This window comes from Nansenia antarctica, assembly GCF_963989245.1.
Source record: "Nansenia antarctica genome assembly, chromosome: 11".
Classification (NCBI taxonomy): Eukaryota; Metazoa; Chordata; class Actinopteri; order Argentiniformes; family Microstomatidae; genus Nansenia; species Nansenia antarctica.
This window is the reverse complement of record NC_137681.1, coordinates 17,957,123-17,981,613: the sequence shown is the minus strand read 5'-3', so window position 1 is coordinate 17,981,613 and position 24,491 is coordinate 17,957,123. Positions and strand designations below refer to the sequence as shown.

The 24,491-nt window shown below is 45.7% G+C and overlaps 1 protein-coding gene across 3 annotated transcripts in view; it reads left to right on the top strand.

Moving 5' to 3' along the window:
* LOC308168105 (myosin phosphatase Rho interacting protein) overlaps positions 1-24,491 on the top strand; it is a 38,840-nt gene that overhangs the window by 3,232 nt on the left and 11,117 nt on the right. For all 3 annotated transcript variants that reach the window (XM_080542581.1, XM_080542582.1, XM_080542580.1), the window contains exons 2-15: positions 2,121-2,198; positions 4,185-4,250; positions 12,094-12,245; positions 12,351-12,435; positions 12,586-12,760; positions 12,906-13,347; positions 15,522-15,675; positions 16,674-16,778; positions 19,041-19,097; positions 20,026-20,094; positions 20,287-20,376; positions 21,648-21,757; positions 21,933-22,503; positions 22,765-22,902. In XM_080542581.1, the coding sequence (XP_080398707.1) occupies positions 2,121-2,198; positions 4,185-4,250; positions 12,094-12,245; positions 12,351-12,435; positions 12,586-12,760; positions 12,906-13,347; positions 15,522-15,675; positions 16,674-16,778; positions 19,041-19,097; positions 20,026-20,094; positions 20,287-20,376; positions 21,648-21,757; positions 21,933-22,503; positions 22,765-22,902 (2,292 nt within the window). The remainder of the gene's footprint in view (positions 1-2,120; positions 2,199-4,184; positions 4,251-12,093; positions 12,246-12,350; positions 12,436-12,585; positions 12,761-12,905; positions 13,348-15,521; positions 15,676-16,673; positions 16,779-19,040; positions 19,098-20,025; positions 20,095-20,286; positions 20,377-21,647; positions 21,758-21,932; positions 22,504-22,764; positions 22,903-24,491) is intronic.

The window sequence follows — 24,491 nt, the reverse complement described above, 5'->3', positions numbered from 1 at the left end:
CACCAAGGATAGAAGGTAGACAGGGGGAGAGAGGGATGTTGAAACTGATTCTGGTATTGCAGTTTGTTTAGTCTGAAAAAAGGACGTTTACTTCCCTTAAGCTCGAATGCCTGTAGGCTTAGGTTTAGTTGTTGTTGTAATGATAGCCGAGTTAGTCACATGACTGTTAAAGGCAAAACTAAAAAAAAATGTGTTGGTTTGTTAGAAGATAATCCTTCTTTGGGCTGTGTTCTGGACCAATCGCTGACGCTGAACCGACCTACCCCAGGCATCGGAGAGAAGCGAACAGACACATACAAAGAGAGAGAGAGAGAGAGTGGGAGGCAGGGGTACGATGGGAGTTCAGAGGGAGGGAATGAAGATGGAGGGAGGAGTGGAGGGAGGGAAGGGAGGAGATGAAGACCTTGCGAAAGGAAGTGTGGGGTTGGGAAACTAGAGCAGAGTTTCCCAGAGGTTGTTGTCACCAGTGCCGGTTCTGGGCCAGGCCTCTGAGCCAGGCCTCTGGGCCAGGCCTTGTGTGACCCAGGGCCATAGACAAACAGAGTTCAGTTAGCCTAGTAAGATTTTCTGATGGCTTTACACGAACCCTTAGAGGTGCACCAAGTGTTTTTCAAGACAATTCTGTTGTCTACATTCTAGTGAGACTGCCAAGTAGAAGCATAGAGGGTGAGTTGCATTCTCTATGTCGCTGTTAAAGCCAGGGGATGGCATGACTGGGTGAGGTTGTGGACGTTCCCATGTCCTTCCCCACTAGTCTTGATTCCCGGCCATGCCTCCTGAGTGGGTCTAGGTCCTCACTAGACGTGGGGGGTCCTTATTAATACAGGATCTACCAGCGGGTCCTCCTGAACCACCGTTTGGGACCCAGTGCTGGCTGACAGCAATGGGCTTGCTCCTCCAGGCCCCTTAGCCCTGTGCTGGAGAGGAAATGCAGAGTTGACCTCACTGGCAGTGGGAGGGCTGAGAGCTAGGGAGGAGGGAGAGGGGGGGGGGGGGGATGAGGGAGGAGGGCTGTAGGGTCACTGGAGGACCACTGCAGAGGAAGTCAATCCTGTGTGTGTGTGTGTGTGTGGGTGTGTGTCCGTCCGTGCGTGTGTGTGTGTGTGTGTGTGTGTGTGTGAAAAGTTCAGGGGTGTGTCGTTGCTGCTCCTCTCTCCAGGCCTCCTGGCTCCGTGGCCCGCCAACATCGCTTCAGGCTAAAGCCATTGCTTTTCATGCTTCATTTCTCTGTTTTATATCCATCACTTATCATTCTCTGTCTCTCTTGTCTCTCTCCCTTTCTGTTTTTTGTCTCTCAGTCAGTGTGTAGACTTCAGAGGTGCAGGAATAATCGTCTGTCATTTGTTGCCAAATTACCAGGAATCTTGATTTATTCTATCTAGGTCACGGCACGTTTTCCCAGTTTTCAAACCACCTTTTATAACGATCCAATGCATCTGTCTGCTTCTATAGGCTGTCTATGCAAGCTCCAACAAGACATATACATTTATTATAGACATGCAGGGACACGGGGTAGTGACTGCAGGACCGATATCATCTTAGACTAGTAATAATCTAACACTTTCTTACTCCAGGTGAGACACTAGCCTAGATTTCTGAGAGACTAAAAGACCAGAAAGAAAGAGTCCATGACAAATACATGGTAAATGTTTAACACTGAAGACAGAGAGAGACAGACACTCCGATTTAATGGAGAGTAAAGAGCAGCCATTTTAAAATACCTCCCCCCATGCCCTGGCAGGCACCATGTTAATGTGTTTCCAGATCTTTTGATCGAGTGTTGGGTTAAACAGCCCTGGCCTACATGAGACGAAGCTACATTGATAATGCTGGTGTTGTTGAATCACCACTGATAGACAGGCATTGTCCCTCACATCGACAACTCGTCGTTCACTAGGCCTGCTCATCTGCTGTGAGGACATTTGAAGGGAAAGCAAGCATCATCAAACAGAGCTGATTACACCGAGAGGCTCCCCAACTGATTGTGTGTGGTTTTAAATTGCCTTGTGAGAGGGGATGCCACATCTGGACCTCAAAAGGCTGGGGTTTCTCTCTCCCCTCCCCTCTTCTCGCCTAGTTTTAATGATTGCCTAAATTGCACGGTTTTCTCTCTTTTACAGGCCAAACCTATTTACGGCGGATGGTTGTGCTTGGCCCCTGAGGGAACAGACTTTGACAATCCAATGCAGAGATCCCGGGTAAGAGCATCCATGAGCTGTTTTTTTTGTTTTTGTGGATGGAATGGGGGGAGGTGCATTCTCTCAAAATGTACTACACTCATCGATGCAGTTATCAGGGGAGCGCTGGTAGAGGCAGAAATCAGAGCACAGCCTCATTGTATTGCATGGAAAGGAGTAAGGAGTGGTATCAAATACACGTGTGATACCACTCCTCCATGCATTACAATGAGGCCGTCCTCCGATTCCTGTGTTCACCAGGTGTCCCTGGTGTTTATGTAGTATAGTCATGGGCGTCAGCAGCTTTTTGAATGTGGGGGGGACACTTATTTTTCGGGGGGTCTGGGGGTCCTCCCCCCGAAATTTTTTAAATAGTAGATTCAATTTCCTGCATTCTGGTGCGTTTTACACCCAAAATAATCTCCCTCTTTCTTTGTTTTTCCTTGGAGCTGGCATGGTCTGCAATTACTGACTACTATTATGTTTTGGTTTAACTCACAGAGGCCTGACACTGACACGTGGCACTTTTTAGGTACTTTATTAAATATGAAGATTCCAAAAGAATCAAAGAGTGAATTAGAAAAGAATGAGGTAACTTTGAGTCAACAAATTGAATAAAAAGTTATGAGGAAACATAAAATATGTACCTAGGCTACTCAGAGCCTATTACAATCAAACTTGGCCCTCTTCAGTGCATTGCAGAACATACAACTATAACAAACAAAACAAAAATCAAAGAGTGAATTAGAGCTGTCTCCACTGCCCCTGCCTGCTGCCCCTGCCTCTGACTCACTCTCACTCTCAACCACCTATATCAGGAGAAATGGGGATGCATTGAGCACTTGTTCATATTGTTTTTCTCTAATAGAACATTTGACATAGAAATACAATCATCAATACAAAAAATACAATCACAAGCATTTTAGAAATAGAAAAATAAATGGAACAGGTGTTTTCTTCTTATTTTTTAACCCTAGCTCAAGCAATCAGATGCAAAATTTATTCTTTGGGTGGGTGCAATGGCCAAATTAAATAGTGCAAATGCTCAGGGCAATGAACACGGGCAGGAGATGCAATAATGACAGGACAGGTAAGCACTGTGAGGTGTTTGTCGCCATTCTGTGCTTTTGATGACATTTCGCCTGTGTCTGTTCTGCATTTAAACATGTCTAACCGCACTAGTAATGCCTAACAAAACTGCTAGTGCCATATAGCTGATCTAGCTCGTATTTGGTTGCTAGTAGGCTATGCTAATTCTATTGCTAATACAGAGAATGTCTCATAAGGTGCTAACATTCTTATCAGAAAAGCTGGCTGTGTTTGACCTTGGGAGAACGCAATGTTGCTGTTTGGCCACTCACGGGAAAACTTGGATGACTTTGACTTACTTTTCTCTTCTTAGAAAAAAAAAATCCTTATATCCATCTTGGTGGATGATCTAAATATCGTCTTGCCTCAGTCTGAATGTTTCGAATCTGCGTGCGTGTCTGATGCTGCGTGCCGTTAAAAACAGAAGTAAAACGCGGAGTGGATTTCTGGATATGGGCAATCCCCTACTCATAAAGTGGAACGGATTTGATTGTGAAGCAATGAAAATAACGCTGACCAGTCATGCAACATATTTTTGATGGCAAATGTGGGGGGGTCCAAACGACCTTGTTTCAAAGGTGGGGGGGACACGTCCCCCCCCAAATATATGGTGGTGACGCCCATGAGTATAGTCGTCATACTACACAAACACTATTCCCACCATAAAACTGACTGTAATGAGTGGGCATACATGAACCTTCACCCTGAGGGGAATGTCTCTCTTTTAGCATGTGATAAGAAACATTTCACTAAATGTTCAAGCTTTTGTGGTCTGTAGTTTGGACTCACTCTATCTCCTGTCTCCCTGTATATGATATCATGATTTACTAACAGTTTACAAATGGTTTTAACTTACAGTTAACTAATGGTGAATTAACTAAGTAGTGAATAAGCAGACCTGTTCCCCTCTCTCTACAGAAATGGCAGAGGAGATTCTTTGTGCTATATGAACATGGCTGCCTGCGCTTCGCTCTGGACGAATCGGTAAGGAGACATCACACCTAGGGGTGGGCAAACGATCAACATTTTTTGTTCGATCATCGTAACGAATTAACGATCAATTATCGATTAATCAATAAGGGTTTTTTTCATTAAAAAATAAATAAAATAAAAAATAGGGCAGAAATAACAAACATGTTTTCCTTGGGGAAAAAACTTTATTTGTGTTGCTTTTGCAGAATTGCACAATGCACACATTCATTCATTCACATTAACTAGACACTACAGTCAGATAACAATCCTCTTAAACAAGGCAGTGAGTACTGAGTAGCCTAAATTCAAATAGTGTTGGATTCCCTGTCTTCTACTCTATCCGGACACGTTGGAATTATTATCATAAAAGTTATTGACCTGCAAAGTTATTGACCTGCAAAGGGTGCCTCCCTGACCGGCTTTTCCCGTGAATAACACCGGTTATGGAGGTGGTACAAACATAAGACTATTATTGCTAAATTCACCATCAGTATACGATCATTTTGAGCCACCGCGCTGACACCCCGAGAAGATATACTTTTAATATGAAACTCGATCAATCGGGCGTTCACCGGCTGCTGGACGAAACTCCCAACTCCCGCTGTCAGCGACTGGACAGCGGGAGTTGGGACTGGAGGTCAGGTTACACTAACGTACGGGAACTTCCGTCATGCCGTACTGCGTTGTGAAATTCAATGCGAAGGCAAATGCAAAGTTCATTTCTCACACATAACGTGGACAAACTAATTTCCATTATTATTATTATTAGAAAAAAAACAAGAAAAAAAAAAAACGATTATCGACCAAAATATTTTGTGATCAACCAAGACCTTATCGATCAATTAATCGATCATCGATCATCGATGCCCACCCCTAATCACACCACATGACCTTCTAGAAGGTCTCTAAAATCACAATATCCTGCTGTCATTCCAGCACCTCACATTCAGAATGATTCTGATTGACTTAAAAGTGTGTTCCAGGCTGGCTTCCCCCTCCGTAACTACCTAACACCGTTAAACTGTAATTATAATTTTGATATAGTTTAGTTTCTCGTGCCTGATTGCTTCATTGAAACCCTGAGTGGCTGGGTGGAATTGGAGCTTGTGTGTGTTCGGCAGGAAGTCAAGCTGTGAAGTTGGTATCTAGGCCGTGCAACGTTATCAGTGGTACCTGGAGAGGTGATGATGACTGTGGTGCGTTCTTATCTGAGGGAGCTAGACCTATGATGTTGAAACGGCCCCGCCCTGCCTCCCACAGAGCTCTTCTGTCACTGCAGAACCTCAAACAAGTACATAGAAAGAGAAAGAGTTGGAGAGAGAGAGAGAGAGAGGTCTAGACAGAATTGGATAAAAGGAGGGTAACCAGATGGAAAAAGTGGGAAGTCGAGGGAACGAGAAAGAGGGAAAGGGTTAGAGAAAGAAAGAGGTTGAGAAATCTGTTCATGGCGTCGTGTGTGTGTGTGTGTGTGTGTGTGTGTCACTGGGGAATGTGTGACACGGGTGACCAAACCCTCTGGCCGATCAGGTTGGAGATTAGGCTGCTTGTGTGTAAACAGTGAGGCCCACACACTGCCTGCCTCTCAGACACACACACACACACACACACACACACACACACACACACACACACACACACACACACACACACACACAAGGTTCACAATGGATATAGTTGGTTGAAGCTTGGTGCTGCTGGACTATGCTACACTTCTTTGAATCAAAATGGCCTCTGGTAATATTACGGTTGGGCAGATGTAAGGTATTCCTGGTAGGGAAAGCTATTTAAGAGCATGGCCGTTTATTTCTGTCAATACAGTCTCCACCTGTGTTTTGCCATTATTATACACGCCAGCGTTTGTTTTATAAACATCATCCAAACCTTGTAAACTTGCACAAGCATCACAAAGCATGATCAATAACCCTTCAAAGAGAGAAACTACTGATGTTGAGAGAAAACTACTTACCGTATATTTGCTACAAGTTTGCTGAAGTTCTGCTAAAAAGTTTGACCGCATACCAGGGTATTTTGGAAGGAAGGTATACCGGTTTGAGAATTGTAATACTGGCCCAAGCCTAGGAAACATCCCTGGTTAGGCTACATGTTAGAGGTAGGGAGTCCTACGTCTGTATAACTGACCAGTATGGAACCCTGGCTGTCAGAATTCTGCTCCAGTCGACAGAACATTCCACTAGACAGTGAAGATGGTATTCTAGCTTCTGACCCGAGGGGTGACAGTTGACCGTCATATTGTAGACACAAAAAGATTTCACATCACACGGGGACACGGCTCAGAGCACTACTCTGCACTATGCTGGTAACCCAGTGTCTAATAAATGAAAGAGATAGTTAGGTTTCTAAGATAGGATCTGACAGGTGAAAGCAATAGTGGAAGCAAGCGTATCTGCTCCCTTAAGCTCTCAGTGGCAATAGAATAGAGTAATGGGGTTAGGGGCTGTGTTCAATCTCTCTCAAGCACTGTAGTACAGTCAATGCATCTGTCCTGCATCTGTATAGATGTGAAAGAAGCGGCCATATTGTTGGCCATATTTCCTTTTCCCCTCAGTACCGCAGACAAAGGCGGGGATGCTAGCAGAGGTGGCTACTTTGGACTCTTGAGCTGCGCTAGCTAGTACCCAATCTCTGCTGGTGTGTGTGGGGGGGTGGGACATTTGATGATGCAGGAGATGTGTAAAGTCACATTCGCTCTCCTCCTGTCGTCACTGCTCTTCAAGTGATGACAAAGGGAGGAAACGCGCGTGTGTATTTGAGTGTGTGTTGATATTTTCAGTGTATTGTGTGTGCGACTGACACCCGTTCGGTGTGTTACAGTGTTTTCCTTTGATTGTGCCGGTTCCAACACTGTCGGCCTCATTGTCTTCAAGCTTTTTCATCTGCTCAGGGAACACTCCGGAAGGTTGGGAAACTGGGTCAGGAAAATGGCCATTTTGTGCTCCCCCAGAATAGGATCTCTCTCCAAATTCGAGCTGATAGGACAGTTTCTGGTGCTGAGGTCACGAGTGTTTACCTAAATGGCGATCGCTAAGGAATGGAGATAGACAGCTAGTCTTTGTTTCCCTTTTCCATCTGTATACCCCCCCTCCGCCCATACACTGTATAGCTGCAGTGGACGTACTGGTGGAGGTAGAAATCGAAGCATAATATATGTCATGCATGCATGGAATGGAATGGAATGAGGCCCGTCCTTCTGTCAATGAGATTTGATGTGGTCGTCTCCTCCGAGTGCAGAGAGGGCGGGGGTCCTCTTCAGTTGGTTATGTAGAGAAATGGCTTTAATTGGGCAGAAGGACTGGTGATAAAGGGTGCCATTGTTCCCAGTGATCAGATTAACACCCTCCTCTTTTATCTGCTCCGCCAGAAGACGATGCGCTTGATTAGCGAGCCACATGACAATGCTCAAGATGTTTCGCTTCTGAAAATGACTGATGCTACAGAGCCTATATGTTGTTGTTGTTGTTGTTGTTGTTGATGATGATCATCACAAGTGTACACTACTTAGCTTCTACCAGTGGCCCATTTGGTATCCTCCCGTCAGCTTATCCTATTTGAGTAGTTTACAGCAACTCTGTTTGATCAGGCTGGATTAATTGACTGACATCATGTAGAACGACATCATCTCACACTAGGATAGCCAGTATTTTATCTGCCGTGATGCAGCTGTTAACTGGTATTTTTCAACTCGCCATATACGTGATTGGCTTATTATTGTAGGCTGGACAGGATGTTCCAGATTGAGTAAATTCAGCCGCGATTCTCTCCCTGTCTGACTACCCCCATAAAAGCCCCAATATGGTCTAGGGCTACAGTACTTATCCTGCCCAAAGTGATTGTTAGTAATTCCTCTCCTCCTCTCCTCTGGGCTGACTGAAGAGGCCAGAGTTAGGCAACCCAGAGGGGTATGAAGGGGGGTAGGGACCGAAACAGTGGAAACATCAACAATGTCCAAGAGGCCATTCACTAGATACTAGATATAGCATAATAAATATAGCCTGGTGAGAGCTGTACTCTCCATTGTAGACGGACCATGCCGTTTTAAGGATTTTGCCCTCGAATTCGATAGTTGATGCTGTATGGTTGTTGGCTAGATATTTTTGGACCAGTAGAATAGAAGCATGACGTGTGGTACGTAGATCTGAAGACTTGGCCTCTTATAGCCCAACTATTTTAGCGATGAGGAGACGGAGATGCTCTAGTCTCATGCAGCATTCCTCTCATATGCCCATATTTGGTGAACTACAGCGGGCTCCCTGATCTAGAGCTAGAGAGAGGGAGAGGGGAGCATTAGCCCCCAAAACCACACAGAAACGTCAGATATGCCCCAGACCCAAACACTCCACACACCGGCCTGCCACGGCAAGCACCCATCTCGGTTAATACAACCCAATTTTACGTGTTGCAAATGTTGAGTTTTTTTGAGTGTGAATGAGAGCAGGATGGAAAACGAGACACTGAGACGGAAGAAGGCAAAGATTGACTGACACAGGGGTGAAGGGCCAGTGTCCGTGAGGATGGCGTGTGAGGGAACGAGGTCGCAGTTAGTGCGTTCCTCTTTGACCGACACTTTCCCTTTAGAAGATTTGAGAAGTCAGATATAATCATCCCAGAGCTTCTCTTATGGCCTAGTCTTTTCCAGGTGTTGAGTTTCTGATGCAGCCTTACGATAAGCAACATGCGCGGAGCTCACCGCAAGGTACTGTGGAGCTTGTGCCCAGAATTCGATACGTTTGTACTCTGGACGCAGCTTGCGCTACCTCAAACCTCCGCTGCCCGCGACGCCACTGAGAAAACAGCTGATGTAAGAAGCGCAGCCCTGTCCTCCATTGGAAAAAGCAATGGCTCCCGTCACAAAGACGTTTTTTTTTTTTTGCTTATCATGTGAATGCCGCCCTGAGGTATTTAGGCATGGTAGAGCAGACAGTGGGATAGGAGGGGGTGAAGATGGAGTGGCAAGTTCCTGTCTGTGGAGTGCTGGGAGTTTTCGAGGAGGGCTGAGATGGAGGGCACTGCGTGTCGAGGCACATATGCCATATAAAACAGCGGCTTCCACTCCACAGCCCGCTGTGGTTTCTGACGCGACTTGCCACCGGCTTGGGCAATAAAAACCCTGAAGAATTTATCATTTACAGAGTGGGTGGCGTGCTCCACTGAATTCTCTAGCCGTGCTCTCTTGTGAGCTTCTGACAACAATTTAGTTTCAAATCCTGTAGGCCTACAGGCTACGCACACACAGGGAGGTTGACTCTTGCCCTGTAGCCTAAGTTATGAAATTGTTATTGTCCTTCTAGCTTTCTAGATGTTTACCCCATCTTTCTGGCTGACAATTAGCCGAAGAGCGGTTCTCCACCAGGGCAATTATGAACTATGAATGGCCCATTTCACTCTAAATCTGTAGATTCGCCTTGTTAGTATGGCTTTTTGTCCATTGCAATTGATTTTAGCATACTTTCATGTTTTATTACCTCTGTGTCATGTTCTTAGAAACACTTGACCACTATCAGAGTCTGAGAAAGACTTTATTGTTCTAGAAGCTGAGCAGTTGTAATCTATGACAAGATAACTCTGTCGAGGCCTAGTATTACACTCTAAATCTGGCCAGTTTGTTTGACTTTTAGTCAATTGGAAAGTAGAAGACGGCTCTATTTCAGAACATTTTCATTCTTATTCTCATTTTGTTTCCTTTTTGTGTCACGTTCTTAGAAACACTGTAGGGTTTGTGAGAAAGTTGTTATTTTTAATGATATCCCCCTGTCAAGCTAAAAATAGGCCAGCCCATAGCAGGGCGACACAATAGGAGGATATGGGATTGGATCTGCTGTGGAGAAATCAAACCCACTATAATTCAGAGCGTATGAATGGCAGTTTTGGCAGATGGATGTCCTTTGTGTTAATGCCAGTATCAGATGCAGACGCTGCCTTCAGGCGCTGATCTAGAAATAGCTGACCATCCCAAAATTCTAATCTTAATCATTAGCGGGAACTTTGCCAAACTGGCCCAAGATCAGTTTATAAGGGCATCTTCATCCCACTCTGCCTCTTCTCTCTCACCTCAGAAGACTGTCCAGGGCATTGCCCAGACCATTTTTTGATGCAACATCTAACATCTACTTTGGTAGTAAATACAGTTTTTCGAGTTTTGTAAATACCAGTATGTGTTTCTCTCCAGTTTTATTGTTACAGTGCCAACGATCGTCTCACGGGCCCGGCTGCTCTTGTGATCCTATGGGTTTGTTATGGAAAGCTCTGGAGTTTTACACAGTGTCGTATTCTGTCTAATGCTTCTACGCTCCTTGGCACAGCGACAGTGATTGCGTGACTCGGGCGTTACTGCATTGGAGTTTATATTTAAAACGGTGAAGGGAAAGGGTTTATGGCTAGGGTTTAGGGTAGGGGTCGTCCCAAGGATCCCACTTAGCATCTATCATGCTATATGGTACAGTATTAGCTCACCCTGTCGATCTATGACTGTCACTACCCACGACTGTGACGTCAGCCTGCGGATGGCTTTGATTGGCGTCCGGCCCCAGTCCTCGTCCTCTCCAGTGGTAGGTTCTCCCTCGCTCTGCGGTCCATAGTGACCCAGTCTTCTTCCTGCAGCCTCAGAGCTCTCTAAGTGTGACCCAGTGTAATTTCCATATTTGGCAGCCCCCAGGGTTTACTGGCAGATCTTAATAAAGCAGGATCCTGCGTGAAAAGGCCTTAAAAGGAGTTGGAGGGAGAAACAGCCACCTGTTTTACATCTGCAGCAGGCAGGGCAGATAACAGGACTGCAGGAGTCACCCCAGAACAGACAAGATCACAGCGCTGCAGGAATCACCCCAGCCCAGACTAGAACACGTAGAGCACGTAGCATCATGGGAGTATTTCTAGGGATTTGGGGGCCAATGATGGGGTAATGTGGAATGAATTCCTCATGACATCATCCCCCCCCCCCCCCCCCCAAACAAAAGTAATGTTTGAAGAGTGTTTGATAATTGCAGTACCACAGTAAATGGAATGAGTCGTATGTTGGCAGTTAGTGTTTTGAAAGAGATGGTTTGAGGTGCGTTGCATTTCCCTATGGGAGATATTGGAGAACAGATTATGGTGCTGGCGTTGTTACAGGATTCTTTTTTGCCCAAGTAACTGAGAGATTTCTTCATTTAAAAAAATTAATAATAATAATACTAGGCTAGTGTACAAAATACAGACTTAGTGATCCAGCTTTCACTGACAACACACCACACATTCTCTCCCGCACACAAAAGCAGCTTTAGACCAGCCTCCCAGGGTCTGTCACCTCCCTATTCACTCAGCAAGCACTGGAATTGAAAGGATTTCCATGGTGACGTTCCGCTGATAACAGTGGAATGACCTTACAGTAGAGGGTGATAAGCCTGACGTGTCCTCACAGTGAAAGGCAAAGGAGGCATGAAGGACGAAACACAGCCGTTACCATAATTGATGGGCTCTTTGATGTGCAGTACTGGAATGCAGTGTTTTTCATACCCTAGGCTAGTTCTACTTACTCTCGATTTGAGTTTTTTCATATTTCTGGATGAAATGGTTTTATCAAATGCCCATGCATGGTTACATCAGCGCACATTCCTTTCTGGGATCCCGAAATAGCGAAGAGATATCATCGTACACTTGAATAACCCCAACCAATCTTCGGTACAAATCTTTTTATTATTATTATTATTTGACTATATTTGTTTTATTTCGTAGTGCAAAATGGAACAAACCAATACTGGTTCCGTTTCTTTGGCAGAGAGAGTGATAGCTTCTCTCTCCGATGCCTGTAGGCATGAATGAACATTTAAGTGAATGTAGCTTCTGTGTGTGTCCCATTTCATAGCCGAGCACACTGCCCCAGGGCACGGTGAACATGAACCTGTGTATGGACGTCATCGACGCTGAGCCCAAGACGGGCCAGAAGAACGCCCTCTGCATCATCACGCCGGAACAGGAGTACTTCATCCGAGGAGAGAATAAAGAGATCATAAATGGGTACATCCTCTGTGTGTCTGTGTGTCTGTGTGTCTGTGTGTGTTTGTCTGTCTGTCTGGTGTGAACCGTCCTAAAACCTGGTCATGTGTTTCCCCTCTGTCTCAGATGGAGTGAACAGCTGGTGGTTTATCCCAGGACCAACAAGCAAAACCAGAAGAAGAAACGCAAGGTGGAGCCTACGACCTCACAGGTAACAAACAATAAGCTCTCTCAAAGCTGCCCCGTGCACTTCACTTAAGCAGTAAGGTTATTAGCTAAGGAGCTGTCATTTGTGTCACACTTGGATTTAACAGCAGCTGTTTGCTGTCCAGCAGCTAACAATGTGGTTGTTGTTGTTCAGGAGCCGGGTCCAGCCAAGGTACCTGTGACTGGGTCTGGTATCCCAGAGGCAGAGAAGGTTCCAGACTCCAGCTCCATCATCTGGCAGGAGGAATTGAGCCAGAGAGAGGCAGAGGGAGCCGCTGTGTGGCCCGCTGCTGACTTGCCCCTGCTGGGATCACCACCGCCCCCTGCAGGTACGGAGGACTGTTTTTTTTAGTTTTTTTCTGGTCTTAAAAAAAAAAAGACAAGTGTCTTGTAAGTTAGTTGTAAGGGGAGGTATACGGTGCTTGGCAGACAGCATTTGTTATCAGCGTCTCCCTCTCCGCCTCCCTTCTCCAGGTGACTGTGGTTCAGTGGGCCGCGGCTCAGACGCTGGGTCGGTGAACGGTGACGAGTTGGACCGGAGTGCCCTACCCCTCCACGGCTCGGTGCCCCAGTCCCCCCACGACCTCCTCTCCCCCACGGGCTCCTGCTCCAGCCTGGGGGGTCTGCCCCGCTGCCTCTCCCCGGCCCCCAGCGACCCCTTCCCCTCTGGCAGCTCCCTGCTCTCCAATGGCTCCCACATCAGTGGCTCTGTCAGCTCCCTGGACTCTGACGCCAGCGGCAGCACCGTGACCAGCACGGACAGTCACCCGGCCCAGAGGGGGTACCCGCACCCTGGGCACCATGACACCCCCCGCGCCCGCCGCCTGGAGGCCGAGGCCCGGAAGGCAGAGAAGAGGAGCAGGGTGAAGAGCCCCGAGAGGCAGGAGAGAGAGGCCGTCTTCAGCCCTGAGAGGAGGTGGGTCTATCTCTGTCTGTCTGTCTGTCTATCTCTGTCTGTCTGTCTGTCTCTCTCTCTGTCTGTATGTCTGTCTCTGTCTGTAGCTCTGAGAGGAGGTGGGTCTGTCTGTCTATCTCTGTCTGTCTCTCTGTCTGTCTGTCTCTCTGTCTGTCTCTGTCTGTAGCTCTGAGAGGAGGTGGGTCTGTCTGTCTCTGTCTGTCTCTCTGTCTGTCTGTCTGTCTGTCTGTCTCTGTCTGTAGTTCTGAGAGGAGGTGAGTCTGTCTGTCTCTCTGTCTCTGTCTGTCTATCTATCTATATATATATCTCTCTCGGCCTGTCTGTCTGTCTGACTGTCTGTCTGTCTCTGTCTATAGCTCTGAGAGGAGGTGAGTCTGTCTGTCTGTCTGTCTCCTTCTCTCTCCCCTAATGTCCCTCTGTCTGTCCATCATCAGCCTTGTTAGGACAGAGTCAGTTTTTTAGCCCTAAGAAGACGTGCAAGTCTGTACATCAGCAGATACTGTATATTTATCCTAAAGTGCTCTGTCCTCTCTGGCAGTTAAAGCGTTTAATCAGCTACTGATTTAGAGCAGGTAAACCAGGCTAGTAGACTCCCTGGGAAGCCAGGTTAAAACCAGCAGACACTCCGGTCTGGAAGGACTGGAATGAAGAAGAAGCTTATCCTTTTAAAGGCATGCACTCAGACAGCTCTGTGACGTACGCTCACACACACATCACTATGACGCAGACACACACAGCGCCTCTGCTTGAAAACACACACACACACACACACACACACACACACACAGACCTACCGATGGACCTGCGGAGGAGGAGAGAGAGGAGAGGAAAAGGCCGTATTTGGTGAAATCCATACAACATGTTATTTGTGAATGCCTTCTATAAATGTCCCTTGCGTGTGGTTCTCACAGGGAAGACGGATATTTGTTATTGATAATTAGCTACCTTTCCCCACCGGGTTTGATAAGAGCTCATGTTCAATGTAAACACCCGCTGAATCAACAGGCTTTGTACTTTCCATTCAGACATCCGTCCCTGGCTCTGCTGTAGGAAAGGTCGGAGGTCACCCTCTCTCACAAGCACACATACACACACACACACACACACACATATATAAATGAACGCACATATAAACACACACGCATATAAACACACACACATATAAACACACACACACACACACACACCCCAGAGAGGGGTATTTCAAACAAACTAAAAGAGAGATGGGGGTGTGCTTCATCCTTTTCCTCCCAGAGCCAACTTCCTGCCTCCTTCATCCCTCCATCTAAAACCAGTCCTGAGAGGAAGAGGGAGGAGAGGAGAAATGCTCAGTCTGTCTAGCTGTAGACAGATCACTAGTCCATTTAGGTTAAGATGAGGTTTATGGGAACCGATCTCTCTTGTTACACACACACACACACACACACACTCAGTGCCACTCTGAACCCAGCAGCTAGTGAAGCAGCCAGCGATCATGTGACTTAAATACCTTTCACCTCTCTCTCTCTCTTTCTCTCTTTCCTGGCCTTTTAAGGATGGCAGCTACTAGCTACAGCACAGGATTCCCCAAATAAGGGCAGCATTGGGAAAAAAGTCATTTAATATTTCCCATTGCTTTGCTTTCTCTGTGAATTGAATTTCTCTAACAAAGGAGAGAGGAGGAAGGGATGTGTGTGATAATGTGTCAGAGCTGGCAGTCTACCATTTCACTGTTTGCAGAAGTATGGAGGGGATGAACATAGTGATAGCACAGACTGTCCTTTTCACTCTAATTTGTTTTTGTATAATCTCATAGTCCACCCAGTGCATGTACAGAGCCTAAAATGATCCCTTTTGACCGCATTTCCCCCCTCGTGTTTGTTACTCTGTAAATACTCCAAGTTTGATGTAAGCCCCCATAAAACCCCAACTTTCAAGCCCTTCCAAACCAGTTGCACAACTGATGCAGAGTTTTTTTTTTTTTGTTTCTTTGTAATCTTGTACTTTCCTGTGTTCTATTGTGGTAATCCTAACATCATCTCCAGTTCCCCTCACTTCTAACCTGTGTGTGTGTGTGTGTGTGTGTGTGTGTGTGTGTGTGTGTGTGTGTGTGTGTGTGTGTGTGTGTGTGTGTGTGTGTGTGTGTGTGTGTGTGTGTGTGTGTGTGTGTGTGTGTGTGTGTGTGTGTGTTGCAGTCGGTCGGGTGTGATCGAGAAGCTGGAGGCGTTGGAGCTGGAGAACGCAGAGAGGATGGAGGTGGAGAACGCAGAGAGGATGGAGGTGGAGAACGCAGGGAAGAGTGGAGGTGCCAGACAAGGCCGCAGCGAGCACAGACGCTTCCACAGAGAGGTACACTAGTGTGTGTGTAGTTGCTAACAGTGCTAACATTGTGTACAGGTTCACAATGGGTGTTGTTACGCTTCAAACTGGTGTTTTGCAAACAACATCACATGGCACAGCACTTGAGCACTGAAATATGAGCTTAGCTGGATCTTTAAGCAGTTGCACATTAAGTGGACTCTCTCCTCTCCTTCTCTTTCTCCCTCCCTCCCCCCCCCCCCCCCCCCCCCCCTCTCTCTCTCTCTCTCTCTCTCTCTCCCCCTCCCTCCCTCCCTCTGTCCTGCCTTTGTTTTGATTGGAGGCCAGAGGTCAGGAGTGTGTGTTCATTTCCAGTTTCCATCCTGTGGTGAGATTCACTTGGTGATTCTGTTTCCCCTTTCCCACCCTGGCCTGGATAGACCTCCTCTGTCCACCCTGGCCTACCTACAGGACTAACACAGATAAACCCTCACAGAGAGATAGAGAGAGACAGAGAAAGAGAGAGCTGCTTTCACACTCCAAATCTGTCCTGTCCTGTTGGTATTGTCAGACATGTTTGACAGTTCACAGGCATAGATACAGGGGATAAAGTAGCAACATTCAGTATACATACCTGCACGTACACACTGATGTTTTAAAAGCATTTTCTTACTGACAAACGCACTCACTCGCGCAAGCATGCACGCACACACACACACACACACACATGCACACGCACACGCACACACACACACACACACACGCACGAGCACACACACACACACACACACACTCTCACGGCTAGAGAAGGGGAGAAGGCATGTTTTCATTTGTGTCAGCATGTGTGCTTTGTTTCCACTCTCCCTGGTTCAGTGCAAGGCTCTTGAGTTCCTGTAGGAAACATGTGACTTCAATAGTAGAGGAACTTGTTTCTATGACATTCGAGTCGTGATAGAATCTCTCATTTGGTTGTCGAGTTATTTACCTAAAGTATCACAAATGACAATGGTCATGTTTGGTGAACCCATGAATATGCTCGTCTGTTGCAGGATCAGAGACATGACTTGGGCCAAGGCTTGGACTTCCCCTCCTCTCTGCCCCCCCTGAGGAGAGCCAAGTCCCTGGACCGACGGACCACCGAGTCAGTCATGACAGTGAGTGTCTCCTCTTCTCTGTCACCTCCAGGAGCAGGGTTGGTCATAAACAAACCTGCACTCTCCAGGAGCAGGGCTGACGACCACCGGATTATGCTGTAAGAGTGTTTGGGTTTGGAGTGGGTATTAGTCTAGCTGGCCTGTTGAATAGGGAGAACAGTCAAATCACTGAATGTTGTTTACCCAATGTGTGTGTGTGTGTGTGTGTGTGTGTGTGTGTGTGTGTGTGTGTGCGCGTGTGTGTGTGTGTGTGTGTGTGTGTGTGTGTGTGTGTGTGTGTGTGTGTGTGTGTGTGTGTGTGTGTGTGCGCGTGTGTGTGTGCGTGTGTGTGTGTGTGTGCGCGTGTGTGTGTGTGTGTGTGTGTGTGTGTGTGTGTGTGTGTGCAGAGCTCCAGCTGAAGGTCCAAACAATACCCCTGCTGTTCTACTGAGCTCCAGGGTCGAAGGTCTGAAGCAGCTCCAGTTGTTGAGCTTTGCTGAGAGGGGTTGTGGTGTTGTGGAGGGCATAAGGGCTGGGCGACAGCATTGAGAGGGGTTGTGGTGTTGTGGAGGGCATAAGGGCTGGGCGACGGCATTGAGAGGGGTTGTGGTGTTGTGGAGGGCATAAGGGCTGGGCGACAGCATTGAGGGTATTATACGTTTAGAGAGGGGGGTTTGGCTTGATTGTTATGGCAACTTTGGTTGGGAAATGGCACTCCTGGCTTAGTTGGTGCAATTGCCATGGTTTTATGTTTATGGTTGGGAAATTGCACAGAGTACAGGCAGGGGAGCTGTAAATACAATCAAATAAAACTTTATTTATATAGCACATTTCATACACTGTCCACTGATGGATAGTTTACGATGTATGCACTCACCAAGCCTTTTATTAGGAAGACAATACTAATAGAGTGGGTAGGGCCTCTCTTTGCTCTCAAACAGTCTCAGTTCTTCATGGCGTTGATTCCACAAGATGTTGGATTCAAATCCGGTGACTGGGAAGGCCACTGAAGAACACTGAACTCATTCTCATGTTCATGAAACCTAGGTTGAGTTGACTTTTGCTTTGTGACATGGTGCGTTGTTGTCATGCTGGAAGTAGCCATTATAAGATGGGTACATTGTGGCCATGAAGGGATGCACATGGTCAGCAAAAGTGTGACAAGAAAACATTCCCCACCACACCATTCCACCACCTGAATGAATGAGAAGTTGTACAGGTGTTCCTAGCGAAGTGCTCAGTGAGTGTATGTGTGTAATGCAAGCTGATGATGAGAAGGTTTCTTTGACCACCCCAACTTCTGCACTTGTTTTATTTTTGTTACGCTGAAGCGTAACCAGTTTAATCTCCTCTCAACTCTTGAGACTGATCTTAGTTCCTGGTGTTTTCTCCCTCTGGCCTGTGTGTGTGTGTGAGAACCTGGACGTCGTAATGCAGTCCTCCATGCAGCAGGGGGCAATACAGTCTCCTCTCCTGCCCAGGTTATCCTCCTGCTCTTCCTGTGTGCGGCCATGGCCCTCGGGCCTCTGTGTGCTTGCACCTGTCCTGCGCTGTGCGCAATTGTGTGCGTGTGTGTGTGTCACAACGTTCCACTGCTTCCCCAGGGCACCATGCACACATGCCTGCAGTGTGTGTCTGTTTTCTCCCACTGTGTGGACCCACAGCAGACAATGACTATACTGAGCACCAAGGTGACTGGTTCAGCTGGCTCTGTGACAGTAGCATTGAGAGATGTGAGGTAGAAGTTGCCCCTAAGCACTGTTCCAGGGTCAGATCTTCCCTCGGGTTGTTAATGTAAGGATTGGGGGAAGGGTTTTCTGACTCTACAGTAGATCTGTAGTTGGGGTCAACTTCTGCCTCAAGCAGAGCAAGCATGTAGAGTGTGTTTTTCTGCTCTTTACCTGCTGTTTTAGTTTTTCAAGGTCAACCAGAATTAAACCAATTGGATCACAAATGTTCATTTATACTTGCTTCAAATTCCTCAGAAGTTGACCATATAATTGACAACGTGCAGTGTTGCATTGTTGTTGCTGCCATGCTTCTAACTTGTACCCTTTCAGCTGTAGGTGCAGGTAAGGCTGGCGTCAAAAGCGTAACTGACATGTTTTTGTTTTTAAAAGCTGCTCCGTCTGGATCACCCGGTATCTGTGTGTTCAGCATCTTTTAGTTAGTTTTGCATGATGTTGACCGTGTGCTGCTTTGAAGGTGTTGTTGCCATTTGACACATGCCCCGAGGGACACTGTGTCATTAGTGTGTTTGTTTCTCTCTCTCTCTCTCTCCAGCCGGATCTGCTGAACTTCAAGAAAGGCTGGATGGTGAGGCTGGATGAGCAAGGACAGGTAGAGATGGAACTCCAACAGGGGAGGCTGACCGATGTAGAAATCGGAGTGTGGGCTCATTGTAGTGAATGTAATAAGGAAAAGCCTGTCTTCCGATTTCTACCTTCATCAGAATCCCCTCAACTCGGTCAGACAATAAAACACAATGAATACATAACAGCTCAGTTACATACAATACATTACGAATACAGATACAGTTGACATGACAAACTGTGACATGACAAACATCTCTTGTTGGGATGATAACCCAGGCTTGTCCATATGTTTTATCAGTCACTTAAACACAATATGATTCCAAAGGAACTCCAGCTTTATGTATTATGTCAAGTGAAGGTAAGAAAAAATAGATAATTTCATTACATTACCAAAATCAGTAACCACTTTAAATAGTGGTGACAGGCCTGATGAACCCTCTATGTAATAAATACACGAAAGGGGAACACCATTTAAATTTGATTGAAAATGTTCCTTCTGTATGGTCGACTCATCAAAGTAGGGAGTCAATTGAAGTTCAAACAGTCATCTGATACCGTCCACTTATGGCACTGGTGTGTCTGTAGCATGCTATGGCCTTTAAAGGGTTCGGTTAGTCTTTGATGGCAGAGCTTCAATGGGTGACGGTTAAAAGGGTTCAATGGTACGTCTGCCGTGGCATTTTAAGAGATACTATATATTTTAACACGTATACACACGTCAGTGGTTATTTCACACCGAGAGAAAAGAAAAGCGGGAAACCTCAGAAATCACTGGGTGTTAGCCTCTAACTGGTCTAGCCTCTAACGGGGAAATGTCAAGAGATGCTGGAATTATTTATTTCTTTATTTTTGTGTTAGAACCATTTCACTGAGATTTAAGTTACTTATGTTCTTAATCCCGATCCCGGCTTTCAACTCTGTGTGACCGTTATTTCTTCCTTTCCTCTCTGCAGTGGAAGAAGTTCTGGTTTGTGTTGACGGATCATAGCCTGCGATACTACAAGGACTCAATCGCTGAGGAGGTGATGTGACTTATTATACTGTGGTTCAACTGTGACCGACTATTTCACCTCATTTCATGACTATTTCACCTCTCTTGCAAAGGGTAGCCGCTTGTGTATACTGTGATATGGCATTGTCCTATTTTGTTTCCATACAATAAATGTGTCCACATGGATATTTTTTTACCTTTTGTGGCGTGTTCTGAATTCCAGGCTGCTGATCTGGATGGGGAGATAGACCTATCTACATGCTACAACGTCACTGAATACCAGGCTCAACGCAACTACGGCTTCCAGATACATGTAAGAGCTATCGAATTGTGGGCAGGCTTTAAAGAATGACAGGGGTATATACACACACACATATATATGTCAATTATATATACATATACACACACAAAAAGGATACTGTCCTATTTTCACTTTTTAGTCCAATGCCATGACTTGACTGTAATATTTCATCATGAATCATTAATTGACTGGTCAAATGTCTGAATGAATCATCAACCATAGCGTTGTGGAAGATATTGGCTTTTATTATGTCACAATACCTACAATAGCATGCCTTGATGCAACACTGGTTATCTATTATTATCAGTTGGTGCTTAGTGAGTAGTATTTCATATAGTATGTGATCTACTGGGGAGGCTGGTGATATATGGAGATCTTTCTTGGTCACGTGGCCGGAAATTATATATTGATGACTCAGAGAGAAGGTTGAATCGTAATCATTGTATTAGGCAGATCTGGGTTGCATTCCCATGTACGGATGTTTCCAAGGCAGCATGCTCTGTTAAGTCCAAGCTTCAAGCATGGCTACGACATAGGAGATGTCGAGCTTGGCTACGGCGGGTGCCGAGCCTGGCTGTGGCATAAAGAGATGCCAAGCAAAGTACTGATGTTTGTTACAGCTTATATACAGTTCTCAGAGAGGAAATAGCTTTTACCTCGTAACTTACAATACTGACATTAGTTCCCATACATGGCTATACTGTGTTCATGCTGTTCTGCTCTGTTGACCACTGGGTAGGCTCGTATGTCCTTAGAGTTAAACTGGTCTCACTGTTACTTGATATGGTATGTGCCTGCTCCTAAATATGTTGTTTACTACTGAGAGTGGGCACACCTAAAATATGTTTAAGGTTAAACAATGAGTATTGCAATATTTGATAGGCACACAACATTTGCATATAGTCACACAAAAACGCATCATATCAGCTGGTAAAGGTAGAAATAGGAGGATGAGCTCATTGTAACGCATAGAATGAGGAAAATGCATTAAATGGAATTAGAAACATGAGAGTTTGATACCAGGAGGTAGAAATTCCATTCCATGCATTACAATGAACCTCTCCTCCTGTTTCTACCTCCACCAGCCTCCCCTGTTGATACATCCCCAGGCTTTCATTTGTGTGTATATTTATATTTATATATATTTATGGTACTGTATGGTGGTTGTTGTTGTAGTTTAATTATTGTTTTTACCCTGATTGCATGACAAATGTACCTTTTGGGACAGGAAACATATTGATTGATTTGTGCAAGTCTCATGTCCTGATGGTTGTCTTCTTCAGACCCAGGAGGGATTGCACTCCCTGTCGGCCATGACGGCAGGCATACGGAAGAACTGGATCCAGGCCGTCATGAAGAACGTCAGACCCTCCACCGCCCCCGATGTAGCAAGGTTAGTACTGTATAATCACCTCTACACTAACCTGCCCATTAACAACTACTGTATACCCCACAATGTAGACGATAGCATAGACTTTTTGCCAGTGGTCCTACAAAACAACTACATTATTTTTAATTAGCTTTGAGAGATGAGAGAGGCTTAAATGATTGACTCTCCCACTTCTCAGCTCAACCGACGACCATGGCTCCTTTACCCCACTGGATGGCCTAGTTAGGCCAGACGTGACTCAGGACTCTCCCTCCTCCGAGGCCTCCTCTGTGGAGCGGGAGCCTGGGCCAGGCCCCAAGAAGAGCCGGGCACGCGAGCGCCGGAGAGAGGGGCGATCTAAGACCTTTGACTGGGCGGAGTTCAGACCCATCGCCCAGGCTTTGGCCCAGCAGCGTGCCCAAGAAGCCGAACCCCTGCAGGCAGACCTGGGGGACCCCGAGCGGAGTCGGAGGAGGGAGGAGAGAAGGAGGAGATACGAGTCTGTGACTAACTCCTCCACGGACCCTCCAGCTGGCTCTGAGGGAGGGAGAATGGACTGTGAGAGTGGAGGAGGGGACGGGGGTTCAGGGGGTGACGCTGGGCCCCCGTCTGTGGAGCGACAGCAGAAGGTGGAAGAGGTGATCGAGCAGCACTGGCAGCAGGTGGAGAAGACGCCCATACGGGACGAGAGGAGGGTGCCTCTGCCCTCAACACTGCAGACTAGAGAGACTGCTGAGCTAGAGAAACTACTGGAGAGCTACAAAAAAGGGGTACGTGTGTATGTGTGGTATTCTGTCAGAGCAATGAACATCTTCAGATAACATTAACAGTTTGTAGTAGCATACATTTCTCATAGATCATAGAAGTCATACTATTTCTGTTCATACTATCAGTGTAAAGCCGTATTAGTGTGGTATTATAATATTAGTTTGCATTGACTTCAGTGCATCGCATCTGTCCTATGTATGTATGTACATATCTTTTTGTTTCCATGCCTTTCCTCACATTTTGCATGGCGCCTTCCCTCCCAGGTAGAAGAGCTGAAGGTACAGCTGACGAGCTGTCACCAGCAGCTAGTCGACTCCAATCAGCACAAGCAGGAGCTTGAGGTCCAACTGAGAACGGCGCTGGAGAGAGAGGGGCAGGTCCGCATCGGTTACATCTCTCCGGTAAGGACCACACTTATAGCCTCTCGTTTCTACTCAGCAGCTGTACTGTTCGATCATAAGCAGCATTGTTGAGTTTCAGATTGAGCAGTATCCTCTCCATTGCGTAACCTTCTTTGCATGTTTGTGTTTATTTGTAAGAAAACATCAAACAAACTGACATCAAAAGCTACAAAACATGCCTTTGCATGAGTCCGTTGCATGTGAAAGGAAACTTGGAAGATCTTTCAGCTTCTCTTCGTTCGTCTTCTCTTGCTGTGTTTTTACATTTAGGACATACGTTTGCAAGCAACTTAAGGATTGGACATTTGATTAATGATTAACATTATGGTTAAGTTTCCATTTCTGAGGTCTTTGTTAGCTGTAAGTGGCATGAATGCATAGGACACTTGATTTCAACTGTATTGCTGAAATGTTGAAGCTTGGCCCAAAACGTATGGAAATAACCTTTCATTGAATTTTTGCATGGAGTTCCGATTCTTCATCTTCAACTTAACTGTTCAGACCATCCATTCTTCTTTTAACCAATGTTGTGAGCCATACCATGATGCAGATTGTAGAGTTGCCAATTGGATTTATTGTATTTGTGTATTAGATGAGTGTGTTAATTTAGTGAAAGAGTGTTTAGTATGAAGGATGACATGATCACGTGATCTACTCATATTGGTTAGCTTTGGTTTTATATTTGATATATTTTATGTCAGTTGTAATTGGTTGAAACTCTTATAGGGTAAGGAAAAAGTGAAAACCACTGAATATATCAAAGGCAGTTGGTTCTCTTGGGTAGTCTGTAACAGATCAATAGAATCCTGCATCCTTTCAAACTATATTTGAGTTACCAGGCACCAGTTTTACTTTGAGGAAATGTGAGCATAGCCTACATTGTTTTTTTTTGCATTTTGGGACCTTTTAACAAAATGTCTGGTCACTGTGACCCTCGTAAAAAAGAACATTATTTTCACTTCATGTTGTTGTTTTTGCTTCTCCACAATATTTTTTTATTTTAGAGGTAATTGCATAATTTCCCCAGGTTTAGGTTAGGGGTGGGCATCGACGATCGATAATTGATCGATAAGGATCTTGGTCGATCACAAAATAAAACATTTGGTCGATCATAAAAAATAAAAAATTTTTTTTTTTTTTTTTTTGTGGTCGACCAAATGTTTTATTTTGTGATCGACCAAGATCCTTATCGATCAATTATCGATCGTCGATGCCCACCCCTAGTTTAGGTGTAAGAATGTAACCATACATTAGAGTTTGATTGTGTTCTCTGCATTTTTACGTTGCAGTCAAGCAAACAATTTCTTAAGTGCCATTGAGAAATATTTCTGTTTCTGTGGAAGACACAAGGAGTTTGGAACAAGAGAATTCAAGACCATTGTTTTTTTTCATAGGATCCGGTATGCCTCCCATCTCCGAGTAAACTTCTTAGCTAGCACTAATTTTCCATCACTTACCCCATGAAATAACTTTTAACCAATAATGTGCATGCTCTGTTGTGATTTACTAACCTAAGCCATTAAATCTATCTTTCCAGTTCTCTAATTCACGTCATTTAGCCTAATGAATGATACTTCTTGTGTAATGTT